This window comes from Rhinolophus sinicus, chromosome 4 (assembly GCF_057876585.1).
Source record: "Rhinolophus sinicus isolate RSI-liver-muscle chromosome 4, RSI-T2T, whole genome shotgun sequence".
Taxonomy (NCBI): domain Eukaryota; kingdom Metazoa; phylum Chordata; class Mammalia; order Chiroptera; family Rhinolophidae; genus Rhinolophus; species Rhinolophus sinicus.
In genome coordinates this window covers 20,430,039-20,446,088 of record NC_142504.1, presented here as the reverse complement: position 1 = coordinate 20,446,088, position 16,050 = coordinate 20,430,039, and the positions used below count along the sequence as shown (strand labels likewise).

General features: G+C 44.8%; 1 protein-coding gene and 1 long non-coding RNA gene across 3 annotated transcripts; one reads left to right on the top strand and one right to left on the bottom strand.

The window, feature by feature from the left end:
• The first annotated feature begins 4,079 nt into the window (after window positions 1–4,079).
• Window positions 4,080–12,066, top strand: LOC109444911 (uncharacterized). 2 transcript variants are annotated; one of them, XR_002136962.3, is made up of 3 exons: window positions 4,080–5,491; window positions 9,358–9,447; window positions 11,166–12,066. It is a non-coding gene; the product is annotated as an uncharacterized LOC109444911 (long non-coding RNA). The 2 variants fall into 2 exon arrangements; XR_012498654.2 differs by lacking the exons at window positions 4,080–5,491; window positions 9,358–9,447 and adding an exon at window positions 9,486–11,078.
• Window positions 12,067–13,859: 1,793 nt separating this feature from the next.
• TWIST1 (twist family bHLH transcription factor 1) lies at window positions 13,860–15,992 on the bottom strand. The gene is made up of 2 exons (XM_019727349.3): window positions 15,035–15,992; window positions 13,860–14,529 (listed from the first exon to the last, which is right to left on the bottom strand). The coding sequence occupies exon 1, from the start codon at window positions 15,677–15,679 to the stop codon at window positions 15,077–15,079; it is 603 nt and encodes a 200-aa protein (XP_019582908.3). The 5' UTR covers window positions 15,680–15,992; the 3' UTR covers window positions 13,860–14,529; window positions 15,035–15,076.
• Between the last annotated feature and the right edge of the window lie 58 nt (window positions 15,993–16,050).

Genomic DNA, 16,050 nt, shown 5'->3' with positions numbered 1-16,050 from the left:
AAACTACACCCAGCAGGAATGTTTCCTTACTGAAAGAGACAAAGGGCAGCCAGCTGAAGAATGCCAGACCCAAATCACATCTTGAAGGCCTTTGAGAATCTCAGATGAAAGGATATATATATATATATATATATATATATATATATATATATATATGAAGTATTATTACCTAGGTAAAGAAAAATGCATGTATTTTCTGTCAGCATTCAAGAGCCAAATATAAGGGTGCCTTCTGCTCCCCTTTGATATTTCGTTTGCATTTAGTTTGATGACAATATAGATAAATCCTCTATTTGGTGCCATTGGACCTGGGTTACATTTCAATGCGTGGAAAATGATGAAATGAAAGAGAGAAGCCTTTGAAAGAAAGTGAAAATAAATGTAATAGCCAAAAGCCAAATAATAGTCATAGTATATTTAAAGTCTATTAAAGAGCAGCAGTCAGGGTATCAAATGCACACTCTCTCATCCTCTGTGGTCAGCCTCCTATGTGGACCACCTGCCTTAAATTACACAAGCTTACCGCATCCATGGAGTCAGGGGGAAGGCTGGAGAAGAATGGGGGTGGAGAAGCAGCTTTCTCCATTCATAGTAATCATACCAAATTTAAAATATTTTTAGAATGCTTCTTTTCAATTCACAATCAATTATATTTGAATCTCTAAACCACCACTCTTGGGTTTGGAATAATGTGTGCATACATGCAGTAAGTAACTAACTTGGAATTTCAGTTTTTCAGTAGATATAGACTGGCATGAACAGTTTAGTTATCAGTGATTATGCTGTTTTAGGGGGTGACAGGGCAGTGTAGAGTTGTTCATAGCACGGGAATATAAAAAGTGGAACCCCAATTGGCTGGATCAGGAGAGGGGAAGCTTCTGGATAGACTGCCCCAGTTTTCTTAAGAAGCACATGTGGCAAGTCTTTGGGTCTTTTATAGAAATCAAGTGGAATCAATTTCACAGACAAGAAAATGCACTGATAATAAAAGCTAGCCTTATTAAATTTGACAACTATTGCTTTTGGGGTGCCAAGGCTGCTACATATAGTTGTGAGGGATGCTTACTGATAAAGGGCACGTGGTCCATGGGGTAATGAGTCCTGAAGTCAGCCCTGCTCGGACAGGGAGCCTTATGCCCTGGACAAAAGGGTCCCTTTACTCAGTCACACAAAGAAATCATAGGCAAATGGCAGCCATGGGCTCTGTCCAGAAAAGCACTCTAAAATACTTAAGTTAAAATAAATGTGTGAATCTCAGTGTCTTAATAAATGTCTTCTTTGGGAATTACTTGAATTTTCATTCTAAATGTAAACCTGAGAGACAACTATATGAATTCCCCCACCATAATAGTATGGGACTGTCATATTGTCATTTTTGGTTCTTTTTGATGAGGATTCTGCCTCTTTGCCTGGGTTTCCTATTAGTATAATGGAGACATTAGTTCAAATGCACAAAAATGCCATGTGACAGGTGCTAAGCAAGGTGCTGGGATTATAGTAGTGAGCTGGATAGGCATCTGTCAACAGAAAGCTTAAAGTCTAATAAGCAACTATTAATCTATAAGATGTTGCTACAGATTGATGAATGTGCATTGAAAAGAAAGAAAACTAGCAAAGACTAAAGAAAAAAATGTTCTTCGACTCACTTCTGTCTGTTGTAAAGTTACCAGTCTTTGAATGCTAGGTGCCTCTCCATTCCTGTATTTCCACAGGTAGGGGGGCCCTGATTTCTGCACCACCCCAGAATATCAAAGAAAAGTCAGGGGAAGTAATCACTGTACCGGCCTCCAGTGCACATGCAGCAAATATCCACAGGTGAGACCAGCCTTCTGTGAGTAGAGGTTCCTTTGTTTGTTATGATGAGCGTGACATAGTCACTTCTACATAAACTTTAGACCTTAAGGGGACCCTCAAGAAATGTTTGTTGACTGAATAATTATGCTTTTGTTTAATTTAAGGCAGTGTCATAGTGGCCACCCACGCAGCCTGTCACTTGGGGAAAAGTACTTGGGAAAGAGTGAACATTTAGAAATTGCTTCTGCAGATCTATGTGATATTTAACTCTAGCTGTGCAATCAGACAGTTGAGTAGACCTTTCACAGAAGAAAATGAGTCGCTCATGGCTGTACTTTCGAATAAGTTCACACACTCTTTACCTAGGTTATTTTTCTGAATCGTGCTACCTACAATCTCATTTCAGGTTGTTCTCTGCATCAGTAACTCATGAAAACAAAACCCACTAGGAAAGCATGTCAGACATAATAATAGCATCACAGATCACAAATTGAAAAGGCCTCTGGGATCATTTGCACAGAGTAGGAAAACCCACTTATGACCACTCTCCTCTGGTTCTGCCTCATTCCACAATCACTCCATGGGGCAAACTGCACTCCTGGTTTTTCTGCCCAACAAAGTTTCTGCACATGCTAGTTAAATTATCTTTTTTTTTTCCATCAGTCTTGAATTCATAAGAGTATTCTTAGTGGTAATTATCCTTAAAAAGGCAAATACAATGTTCTCAAGGCATTTTTCCACAAACAAGTCTTTGTATCAGTAATTGCAAAAATCAAAATAAAGTAAAAAGTACTCTGAAAGGCACATGTATTCATAATATTACTCTTAGAATTTTCAGTGTATATTAAGACATACTCATTTTGATTCTTAGGATATGAAAAGGTAACTGGGATCCTGGCCTTTACAACTTACCAGGTATAATATCTATACACAGAGTAGTGTCCAGCTTCACTTATAAAGCCACAGTCATGGTCTTGTTATCTGCTTTGTTTATGCAAAACTTTGTAGTAAAAGAGAAAGATAGTGAGCTTTGAGGAATAGTTGCTCAGCTAGAAGATAACAGGTAATTCCAGTACTCATGCCAATTCTGGAATTTACTATCCTGCTTAAAATCTGAAAACATGCTCTTAAGTACAGAGAACACTGGACAAGACCCAGTTAGTCTTTGGCAAATATCTTAAACACTTTGGATTTCAGAGTTCCTTTGCTCTAAATTAAATGATTGAATTAAATGAATCTACACCTTGAGAGAAATGGAGACATTATTCCAACGGTAGAGGCCGATGGAACCCAATCAAGGAAGGTATATACATCACCGTCAGGCTAATGTTGACACTGAGAACCGCTTCTCTAGGGAAGCAGATAATCAGGTACCCAAAGCAACTCTGGAAGGCATTTCCACAGGGAAAACTGGAAACACTGACAATGAGGTCAAACCACCTATCAGGGTTTATCACCTCATTGGTTCAAAAGCAGGAGCCTACTGGCCGATTTACTTGCAATTCAACAGTTAAAGTTTGATGTCATTTTTAAGAAATCAAAAGTCCTAAGGAAGCTGTAAGTGGAAAAGAAGCTGCAGCTCATAAGTGGAAAAAGTAGCTACCTAAGAGACCCTACTTATCTTTCGGAGATTATTCCAAGTCACACATCAGTCTTGCTCATCACAGCCAATTACAGGAATAACACCGCCAGTGTCACCTTCCAGTGTAAAGCTCCATCTCTCAATATGGCAGAATTGTAGATAGGAAAGAATATTTGGATGAAACATTTCAGGAGGTAATTAGCGTGAGGTATTAAAAATAAAAAATGGCTACATCGATGTGCACATTCCTCCATTCCCCAATTAAATAATAGTTGCTACCATAGACATCACAGTCTTCTACAGAAAAACAAAGCCAAACGCATAGGAGTTCAACACTAATTTCTCCTTACACAGAATACAGATGACCCCTTTGATCACCAACCTGTCTTTCATGCTAGTTTTAGAAACCCTGTCAGGAAGAATAAAAATTTCTGTGGCTTGTGGAACTTTTTTGGAGTATAAGGTCTTGACCAGCAAATATGAAAGTATATTGTTCGGTTTCCTCTCAATATCAATACTTAGTATCACATTTTGGTTCTTGTAAGTGCTCCCATATGTTTCAGAAATAATTAAATTTTTATTGGCATTTTGGCCTGCCTCCTAAAGATGAATATCCTTCAGCTGTTAAACATTTGATAGGTTTGAAGTTGGGAAAGTTTTTTATTTAATATTTTTATGCTCTTGAATATATACATACAGAAAAGACAAGAGGTGACCTGAGCCTTTTGATGTAGTGATTGGAACTCTAGGAAAAGGTGACTTTTAAACACTCTGAGGCCGTCCTTTGAGAGAGAGGAGGGAATTATCAGTATTCCTTTTGTCATATGATTAAGCTTATCAAATCAGGATCGGTTCTACATAAACCAATAAACTGATCTGGTTCCTTGTTTTGTAACGTTATGAAGAATGAAGAAAGCTTGTGCATTGGAAAATACGATTCTTTAAAAAGGCTCTCGAGTTAATCCATTCTCTTTCACCCAGGAAATCAGGCTTGTTTTACAATTTGGAAAGCAAACCTCTACAAATTACTAATATCGAAGGGACCTGGGAGGGGGGAGGGGGAAGCTCATCAAAAGAGACTGAAATAGTCACTCTTCCCTAAATATTACAGATTCTCAGACTTGTGGGATTCTAAGCAAATAACCAGGATATCACTCAGGGCTAAAGCTTCCTTTGTACGCATTCACTAGCAGTGCCCTGGCCTCGACCCTCCTCTCCACTGGTCATCAAGCCTGCGCGGTTAATTCTTTGCTTAATTTGCCTTCACCTTGGGAAAGAAGAAAGAAAACAAAGTTCCTCCTCCCCAGTCCTCAATTTGCTACATTTCGTTCGAAGTAGAAGAAATAGCTGGAAAACCTCGTTTCCTATGGGGAAAGTGTCCGATGGAGGCTACTGCGGGTTGGACCCACCTTTAACTTCACGTTGACAAATGTGTGCAGTGGGTTCTCAGCTCCGCCAGCCTTAGGGGGTCCCCTAAAATCGCGCTAGCGTCCGCCCAGCCTGACCTACCCCCCTGCCGTGGCGCACATTTCAACTTTTCAGCTTCCTGGTGAAGCTCGCAGTAATCGAGTCGGGAGGGTTATTTTTCCTGGCCTCGCCTGGCCATTCGGAGCCTGCAGGGAGCTTTCGGAAAGACAGCGCCTGCTTCCCCCCAGTGCCCTGGCAGCTTCCGAGCGCTGCCCGGGTCTCCGCCCCGCGGGAAACAGGATTGCGTTCCATGCGGCAGCGGCCAGGGATTGAGGCCGAGGGTGAAACCACCAGGGGTCCCAACGGAGGGCTCATTCCCGCCCCGTTTCACGTTTAGGGGTCAAATCGTATTAACACCAAACTACCAATGGGGCGGGAGCAGGTGGTTAATTACACAAAGTAGAGTTAACTGCAAAAGACTCACTTTACAGGAGGGTGACTTGATTTCCCTCCATAGTTTTGTCATCTTAAAAAGAAGGTCCCTCCCTCCTCCTTAGTTGGAAGGCGGGGAAAGGTTATCAGCTGCTCCAGAGCAAGGCTGGTGCACAAGGTCAGTTTAGAGTGACCAGCAGGCGGGTGCGGTAGGCGTTCGGGCTTCCCATCAGCCCGGCAATTTGGAAGCAGGTTTCCCTCGCCCCTTCCTGGAAGGTAAGAGCTTTGGCATCTGGAAGTGTCAGAAAGGAGCCTTTTGCCATAAATCATCCTGAAAAGCATTCAAATCAGACAAGCGTCTAGAGACCCCTTAGACACTCCACCCCCAAAATCCTAGATCAAAGTGCAATTCCTGGAACCATAAACACCTATTATAAGCAAAATCCTACTTATCTGGAGGATGCTAAAGCCGAGGGAAAAGGAAGGGGTAAAGGGCATTTGTCGCTGTAAATCCCCTGCACAGATTCACAAACTCTATCTTTTCTTAGCATTGTCAACTCCTTTCGCGGAGCTAGCCAACCACAGCGCTGCGAAACTCGCCAAATACGTGTTCGGGGTCCCTGGGAACAGCTGGCCGGAGCGCTTAGCATGCGGGACTGGACATTTGCTTTCGCTTATTTTTTCAACCAGGAGAAGCAGGTGCGAGAGAGTCCGGGACTTGGGAGGTGGCAGACAGAGAAAGAGAATCCTGTAGGTCCTAGTTTAGAGGACAGCAACCGCTTCTTCCACATTACACTGGTGCGGCAAAACATCGTGCGTGCAGAGCACTGTTCGTCCGAGATTTAACAAAACTAGGAACAGAAAAAGCCCGCCCAGGAGATTTCTGCTCTCGCTGAACTCTCCAGGCGACGTTACATTTACACTGTAAAACTTTGCAAGTTTCCGAGAGGGAAGAGGACATTAATGGGGGACCTGGACAGGACAGGTCTTCGATGCTGAGAGCGCAACTTTCTCGCCTCGGAAATGAAAGGACCCCAATTTATTTCCCACGACTTCCTCGGTCAATCCAAAGTCAATCGATTGTATGTAAATCTCAAGTCTGGAGCGGGGATGGCGGGGTGGAGAGTGTGTAGCGGAAGCTAGGGGGCGGCGGGGAGAAGGTGGGGGGCGGGGGAGAGACCTCCCTCCACAAACATTCCCCGCAGGGAGATGCGCTGGCCAAGCGGGTACCACGAGAGGGGGCTTTAGGAACCGCATTGGCTGCCTGCGGGCTCCCAAACTGAGATTATTCGACACGTGTCTTTTACTCCTCAAGATCTATTTCTTACGCGTGATTTATGAACGCACCTCTTTGATCAGGGACGGTTTTATCTAACCCCTGCTTCAGATGACAGACGCGGCTTCTAAAATGCCTCGTCCCCGCTGCCTAAAAGGTTGCTCCCACCCCTCAACCCCCCTTCCCAAATGCTGTTGCCTTTTCTCTGGTGATCTCCACCCCCTGCCAATATGCTCCTCTCCCCCACCCTCAGCCCCGTTTGCTATATTAGTTGCAGCCCCTCCGGTGTTTTACGTCAACAAAAACAAAAAGAAGCGCAGGACAGGGTCATTTGAGAGCCAAGGAAGGCAGATGTAGGGCACGTCATCCCATTGGTGCCACACATGTCGGGGTCCTAAGTAGGGCTCCAGCCAAGCACCAGGAGAGCCTTTCCCAAAGTGCGGGTGCCGCCTTCGGAAGGGAGAAACCCAAGCCCTCGCAGTCAAGTCCCCGGGGGCCTGACTTTGCTCAGAGAAGGGGCCAGAAGCCGGGATGCGGAGGGTATAGCCAGTCCGCGGTTATCTGCGGGCCGGGACTCATCAGAACAACCACTTCGGCTTAATTGGCGAGGGAAGGAGGCGGCAGGAAAGGGGGAGAAGGGATCACGTTACGGAACCTCCTAGTCCCTAATAGGTAAAGGAAAAGTGCAGTCTCAGAAGCGGTTATTAATAGATTTTTTTTTTCAGTGTGTGCGGTAGTAGTATTTCATTAAAACCATATCCTGGAACAAAGAGTTGTTCTTTCATGTTTCTTTGCTTTGTTATTACTCTGACAGGAGTTCTAAAAACAGGATTTTCCAAATCAAAGGATCCCTGGAATCGTCCACCTCCTCCCTGGCTCCCTTTTCTTCCCCAAAAAGCTCTTGGTATCATTATCCCTGTACCGAGTCTTATACTCTTGATTTAGCCGGAGGACATTTAATAGCTGACTGGATTAAATATTGCAGACTCCAGCCTGGGCAATTTGAAAATCCGGGTCGTGGACTGTGCCTAACTTCAGAGAAGGAAAGCTGATCTATGAGATGTGTTTTAAGTTTCACTCAGTCGGAGCCTGGAGAAAAGGAAGAGGAAGGATTCTCTGCTCCGGGTCTCTTTTATAGGTTACAAAGTTAGAAGTTTTAAAAGGTGTGTGTTGATGGGGGGTAGCAAAAGAAGTCAAGGGTGGAATGAGGCGAGAGGCAACCTTAGCAAGAGGCTAACAGAAATTTCCTTCTGTCATCGGGTGAAAAGGGGATTTATAACATTTTAAAGAACGCTGCCCTGGACGGTAGGCTTCTGCCTCAGGCATAGGAAGAGAACATTGGTGTAAGGGTGCATCAACAGACCTCTCTGAAGGGTTCCTTGTCGTGGCTAAACTTGCAGTACTGAAATGGTCTCTGTTAGCAGCACATTGGTTTTCAACAACAGTAACAATTCTTTGGTTGGTGTTAAGTGTCAGGAACAAAAGAGGACAAGATGTGTAAACTTTTGTCTAGTACTATGTTTAGAAATGGAGGTCTGGGAACCCCAAAGGAAAGCTTTCCATAGCAGAGGGTGTTGGGGTCCAACCCAACATTCCTCTAGACTGGGCAAACCCAGAAGGGCAGGATCTGAGGTCGTTGTCCAGGATGTTTTGGGGGCTATAACCAGATATGATATGCACTCAAAGGTAATAAATTAAGGTTCAGTTCCTCCCAGGATGGCTGGATGGGTATTTAGATTAAATGCTATATAGTGAAAAGATGTTTATGTGGTCTTGTGCATTTTTAAAACTGTCAGTCCTTAAAACGAATGTGATCACTTTGAATATCTTTCATTTCTGACCAGGCTTTTGGAAACCCAAAGAGGAATAAGATAAACCCTGACAGTAAACTTAGATTTAATACTGTGGAAGGAAATACTCCAACTTCCCAACTTCTAAATTTTGTTTAAAGTAGAGAGCTGTATGGGTGGCTATATAACTAAAAGCCAGGTGCTATGTCAATTTAACAGACTTAGGAATAGTGTTGCATTTAAATTTAAATAAGAGCCACAGCAGTTCATTTAATGTATAGTCTTAAAAGTATTATGAACAAATATTTAAAACCTTAATATGTGCAGAGACCCAGGGCTGTGCCACATGTTAATTTTCACAACAACCTCTTTGAATATATCTCTTAAATACAGAGAAAGGAATTGGACTGTCTCCCACAACTGGGCAATTGCTAATTCATTTTAACTTTGTTTATAAAGTGAACTTCCTTCTTGCATAGAGGGGAAAAAAAGTCTCCTATCTGTACAACTCATTAAAAAAATCCATTGCAATCAAACCGATGATTTAACTTGGTTTAAAAAACAATCCCTACCCCATGGGCAGCTGGGATCCCCAGCGCTCTGGGTCCCCGCCCCAGGAGGGAGGGATCACCGCTCATCTTTCAGCCCATCTGAGCATCTTGGAGGTTTTGGGTCTGTCAGGCCTGGCATTCCTTCACTCTTCTTATCACTCTCTACCCCTTCAAAAGGCAATTGATTAGTTTCAGCTTTTCCAAACCGAGATCCGATACGTTTCTCAGGATCAAACGTCTTTGAGAAGCCAAGAGAGAAACGTGGGGGATGGGGAATGTGAAGAAGGAAAACGAGGAGGGAGAAATTTGCCCTCCATCCCAGCCCTCTGCACCCAAGGCACTTAGGGGATGAGGGATTCTGGCAAGGGATGAGATTGTGACTTCTCCTGAAAGAGGCACTTAATTTAAGATGTGTCTTCCCTTTCCGGAAGCAAATATTTAAAGGAGAAAATAGATACTAGAAAAGGAGGTTGATGATTTATGCCTGGATTTCCCTCTGAGTTTTTGCCTCTCTTGTATTTACAGGCGTGGCCCCATTTGCAAGTTGTACATCTGTTCTCTTCACGTGACATTTCATAAAAGCCCTAACATCTGGGCAAGATAAACTTCCTTCAGGTACCTGCTTAACTTTTCACTTGTCACACTGGTGTCACCCCCGGCGCATCCCTTTCCCCCTCCCGCCTGGCTCAGTGGCTGAGTCTGGGGCGCTCTTTGTTCCAGACCCCCTCACTCTGGCTCCCAGCCCCAGGTGACCCCACATTACCCCCTCCCAGCGCCAACCTCTGCAGGGCCTGTTTCTTTGGCAGACCCTCATCCTTACGTCTCCCGCCTCTGGCTCCACTGTGCAGGTCAAAGAGGGCACCATCTTGAATCCAAGGAGAAAAGTCATATTTTGTTCAATTCCGGTTTCAAACCCAAAACAAAACAAAACAACTGCCTAATAAGCTGCACTCAGACTTGCGCTTAGATCCCACAGTCTCGTACATATCTTTATATTCCTCAGTGAAATGAGAAAGGGGAGCGGCTGGTGTTGACGGTTGTCTTTTCACTGAGCATCCGCTCATCAGATAGATGTTTAAACTGCATGTTTTACAGAAATTTAATTTCACCCGCTGGCAATCTCCCCTCCCCCAAGAAGTCTGCCTTCTGGAATGAATGTTTTTAGAACCTTTTGTTTTTTTCTTTTCCCAATCTGGAATTTTGTTCCCCTGGCTTCAGCCTACATCGCACGCATAAGTAGGAAGACACATCCACAAACTTTGGAGGGGAAAAAAAATAGAAGGAAAGGAAAATAGTCCACGTAAACAAGCAAGACGGCCATTCGAGGCCCTCGCTGCAGCAAACCCCAAACGATCTCATTGCAGGGCGCCCACGAAATCCCGGCTGTAATTGAGTGTTTTCTTTGAGGTTTTTCTGACCATGTGCTTTTTACCATGGTTACCATGACTCTGATAGGACAAGCGGCATAGTCCTTAGGATCCGGTCCCATCCTTTCCCTGAGGCTTATCTCCTTGGTCCTTATAAAGGAGAATATAAAGGGGGGAACTTTTGTGCCAGTGATTTTAACCTGCCCCACCTTCCAGTGACCTGCCACATGCTCCTTCTTACTTTATAGACATCTGGGAATTCCATACATGCCTTATACTCCAATTACACACCTTCTTCAAAGGACACGTGCTTTGATTTGCTGAGAACATTAAGTGGGCTCACGTCCTGGGGCCTTGGGACAAAAGCGGATGGAAAATGTATTCCATGGCCTGTTTACTGGGTCTGTCTTTTGCTGTTCAGTAAATAAGGATAATTAATAAATCTTTTTGCATCTCGAGGGCTCGGTTTCGAGGTTTCTGGGAAATAGTGGGGTTGCCGGCTTTGAGAAATTATGAGGAAAGCGATTTCTCTTCCCACTTTCGCTGTTGCTGGGGGTGGGGCATGCTTTAAGAGGCACAAGCAGAAAATTCTGGAAAAGTGGCCCCCGGGGATCCCCCTCCCGACCCCCGTGTGTCGCTAATGCGGGCCTGTCTCTGGAAATTTGAGGTTGGGCCTTTGCCTGCCTCTGTTGCTGCTGCTCCCCTCGCTACCGCTGACACTTGGAGCCGCCGCCTCTGCGCGGAGGCCAGACGCAGGGCCTGCGGCGGTTCACTAAGACGAAGGAGGGCACAGACACTGTCGCTGTCCCCAGGGCGCGGGCCTGGCCGCCACCCACGCAGGGAAGTCTGGGCCCGCGTCCCCTCCCGCGCCCGCCGCAGGTGAGACTCCCACTCCCCACCGAGTTCTGTTTGGGTTTCCGTGGCGTTTGTTCCCCGCAGGTTTGTATGTTTTTCTTCAAATTACAGATGCAGGGAAAACCGCCTGACATCATGAAAGCGGGACAAACGCTCACTTTGAAGGGTTCCTGGGCAGGACTTCAAGTGAAATCATATGCCTGAGAAGAACTTGATACCGGTCTAGAGAAAATAACCAGTTCTGAGTTTGCCAAACCGTGGAATGTGCAAAATGCTCGACTTTTTTGCAAGAGGCCAAGTGTCCCTTAAAAAGCTCCATTATGAACATGAGCCTGAAGACCGAAGGAAGGAGCAAGAAGCTTGTGCCGTTGTTGGGGGGCAAAGTGCACCTATTGTGTGAGTTTCTGCTATTTAACGTTAGGTTATAACATGTCCCACCATGAGAAAGATACCTGCAACTGTGCATGAATTCTCATCGTGCACGTCCTGAGCAAGTGTGTACACAAAGAGGGGAAATGTGTGTGTTATGGTAACAGAAACTTGCTGCTTTCTTATGACTGAAGGCTATCAATCCAACTACATTAAGAACAAGATTTTTTTAAAATTATGTGCCTAGTAAAGGAAACAGTCTTACTCAGTTGTTTAGAATTCACCCAAGACAATTTAATACAATACTTTCCCTCCAGTGAATACATTCTGGCTGAAGGGTTAATTTAAGACTCCAGATCCAGCCACCACATGAAATTCTCACTTCTGAAACAGAGGTAAATCATTCTAAGTGTCCTTTAAATAAGAAGAGGTAGCAAAAATAAAATGGAACAGAAAATAATGGTAGAGAGAAAAAAACACAGGTGGCTTTATTTCTATTCTAAAAAAGAATTAGCATTGTCATGTATATTGGGGTGGGGGAGGTTGGGAATATAAAAATGGTCTGCACCTGGGAACTGTATTGTAACAGTTGATATTTCCCACTATGAATTCTTATTCAAAGTAAAACTACTCACCACCCTTCTTTCATTCGTTTATTTCTCTGAAAATCTAGGGGAAAATATTGCCTTCAGTTTAGTATTTAGTACTACTCAACATAATGTGGCATTTGCTTTTCTCCAAAATGTTTTCTCTTATGAGAAAAGAGGAGAGAACAAAACATCCCGGGAAGGGGAGGGGGGGGGAAGGCAAATGGAAGGCTACCTTTTTTTGAAACTTCTAGTTTGTATATCATCAGAGTTAAGATAGAGATTACCTTCTCAGCAATGATGGTCAGCTCCATCCTGATGTATGTCAAGAAATCTGAAATACCAATAGTCAGACCAAGCTAGAGAGCAAGGAGATTCCTCCATGAGCAACTTAGAAAATGGAGGTGGTTGGAGGATACACACACACAAAAGAGAATTACCATCTTGATGCTCTCCCTCATCCTTCTAGGGCGCCTTTCTTACTTTTCTGCCTCTCTCTCTCTCTCTCTCTCCCACACACACTCCCACCCCTACAAAATCACTTCCTATCTTGTTATTTGGTAAAGGACTAGGAAAATCCAAAAATTAATTCCCAAGCTTTCACTAATCATTTAAGTAAGTGCTACAGGTTTCTTATCGTAAAATGTGGTCTAAAATATTCACAGTAATAAATTTATAATATCGTTAAGTCAGCATTCTGCGAGAGTGTATGAAGAGGGAAACAAAAACCTTCAGGCAATATAATAACCTCAGTCTGAGCTGAGCAAACATGATCTGTTTGCATTCATATACTTATATGCCACAATCATTGTTTAAATTAGGCAGTAAAGTTATTTTCCAGTTTGAAAGCTTTCCTTTTTACACTTGAATGCAGTAAACCGATACGAAAGTTAAGAAATAAGCGATATAAACTATTTCTAATGATATTAATGATAAAAGCCAGTATTTTCCTGATTCAGAAATAACCAGAAAGAAATAAAAATCAAGCACCGTTTTGTCCCTGTTTTTTAATGAACTTCATCAGATTTTGTATACACATAACTAACCAAGTAAAAATTCTGTGCAATTTTGGATAAAATATATTTCTAATGAACTGACTAGAAAATGAATAGCTATAGCATTTAAAATTCTAAGTGTTGCAATAGTTACTGAGGAAAGTTCAGGTTCTTTGTTTATTTTATTTTACTCCATAGATGCTCATTATATATAAAGGAGCATGCTTCCCAAATGGATAACATCAAAATGGTAAAATATTCTTAACTTTAGCTTTTCTATTTAGCAAACATGACACTAAATGTCATTTTCATTCATGAAAGAAGAGTTAAGCAAATTACTTTACAAATGGAATTCTTTTCTGCTGAATTAAACTTTATTATTTTCTATGCACTTGTATTCATTTATATGTGTATAGATAATTTTAACAACACTTTATGCATCCTTTCACTGAAACGAACCTAATATTTAAAAGTCCTCACAAAAAGTGAAAAATACATAGTAACAAAAGAAAATAGTAATGGCTTCATACTGCTGATTTGCATTTAACTGTTTTACAGCTACCTCGTCAAAAGATAAGCAAGCGAGGTGAATAACAAGTTTAAGTTTTTGTTGTTTGGGGACCTGATAGGAGACGAAGGAGAGGTGCTTCTAAGCCCACTGGACACCAAATTGGAATAATAAAGCTGTCTTTCTAAATAACATGCCAGTACCTGTCAGTAGCTAGTTTATTTGAGTTTTCACTGCTTTGTTTATATTAATGCCCCCTCCCTCCTGGATGCCTCCAGAGTTAAACAAGCAGGTATTTACCTCCAACTTAATCCTGAGTTTTAAAAATATACACCAAACTCTAAGGTTCTTAAAATTTTCAATCATATTTATTTATTGCAGAAAAATAATATACAAAGATATTTACAAAACAATCATAAAAATATGAATGCATTTAGACACCGGATCTATTTGCATTTTACCGTGGGTCATCAATAAATAAATAGAATGTTGTTTTTTTGTATTTTAAGTTTTTTTTCCCTCAGAGGAAGAATGAAAAAAAAAAAAAAGGAATTAACTGACTATGATTTTGCCAGTCAGTTTGATCCCAGTATTTTTACTTCTAAAGGTGTTCTTAAAATTCCTCTGATTGTTACCATTTTAAAATGGAGAAAAGTCCATACTGTTGCCTTTCCTTTCAGTGGCTGATTGGCACGACCTCTTGAGAATGCATGCATGAAAAAATAAAAATAAAAACATTCTTCGTCAAAAAAAAAAGAAAAGGAACACAAACAACTGTTCAGACTTCTATCAGAATGTAGAGGTGTGAGGATGGTGCCGCTGCCCGTCTGGGGATCACTGTCCACGGGCCTGTCTCGCTTTCTTTTTTAAAAGTGCGCCCCACGCCCTGTTTCTTTGGATTTGGGTTCTGCTCTTCTAATTTCCAAGAAAATCTTTGGCATATATATTTATTTTTAGTTATCCAGCTCCAGAGTCTCTAGACTGTCCATTTTCTCCTTCTCTGGAAACAATGACATCTGCAAAAACCCAAAAGGGGGTAAAGTTGGTTATTGTTTAAGTCTCTGTGGCTGTTTTCTAAGACTAGTGAGCACTGTTCTTATCACCACCGAGAAATTACGCTGAACAACCTGGAAGGATTTCAGCCCAAGGGCAAGAGGAAGTGGGTGGGCGGAAAGGAGGTGGAATTTGGAAACACTGGTTGTAAGGAGAACGAAAACTTTAAAGCCAAAAGAAAGGGAGGCGCTTGCAAGACTGTCCTTACCCAAGACCCTTGCCTCTTGTTCAGTCTTCCCTCCTGTCACGCACACTCACGCACACGCACACCCCTCCCAAAAGCGCAGCCCACTCCCTAGCCGGACCGACTGTCTCCAGGGACACTCGGGATGAGGTGGCGGTACCAGGTTGGGTGGGAAGGCTGAAAGGGAGAGGAGACGGAAGGCGAGGAGGGCAGGGACCCGCGGCCTGGCCGTTAGTCCTTCTGCCACCTGAGCGGCGAAGGGGCGCAGAGGCGCCGGTCCTTACCTAGGTCTCCAGCCCTGCCGAGGGGGTGGGGAGCTCCGCCTGCTAGTGGGACGCGGACATGGACCAGGCCCCCTCCATCCTCCAGACCGAGAAGGCGTAGCTGAGCCGCTCGTGGGCCACATAGCTGCAGCTTGCCATCTTGGAGTCCAGCTCGTCGCTCTGGAGGACCTGGTAGAGGAAGTCGATGTACCTGGCCGCCAACTTGAGGGTCTGGATCTTGCTCAGCTTGTCCGAGGGCAGCGTGGGGATGATCTTTCGCAGCGCGGCGAACGCCTCGTTCAGCGACTGCGTGCGCTGGCGCTCCCGCACGTTAGCCATGACCCGCTGCGTCTGCAGCTCCTCGTAGGACTGCGGACTCCCGCCGCCGCTGCTGCTGCCGCCACCGCCCGCGCCGCCGCCGCCGCAGCCCGCAGACTTCTTGCCGCGCTTGCCCTGTGCGGGGCTGCCCGGCTCCTCACCGCCTCCGACGCCCCCGCCCACGGCCCCGCCAGGCCCCGAGCCGCCGCCTGCACTGCGCCGGCTGCTGCGCCGCTTGCGCCCCCCGCGCTTGCCGCTCGGGGGCTGCTGCCGGTCCGGCTCCTCCTCACTGTTGCTCAGGCTGTCGTCGGCCGGCGAGACTGGCGAACTGGACACGTCCTGCATCATCTCTCGGGCGGCAACGTACGGCCTTGCAGGCCCGGGGCAGAGGGGCGGCCCGGGGAAGACGAGGAGAGCGGGACGCCTCAGCCCGCCAGCTTCCCCAGCGCGCGGCGCCGGCCGGGGCGGTGCGGCCCGCCGAGGAGGGAGCGGGAGGAGGGACGGGGAGGATCTCCGCAGGGAGGGCGCGCGGGGGAGGCGGGGAGGGAGGCGGGAGGGGGAGGGGACGGTGTGGATGGCCCCGAGGTCCAAAAAGTAAGCGCTCAACGGCTGCACGCACACCCTCTCGGCCTCCTGGAAACGCTGCGGGTGCCGGCGAACCCGCGAGGTGTCTGGGAGTTGGGCGAAAGCTGCAGACTTGGAGGCTCTTATACCTCCGT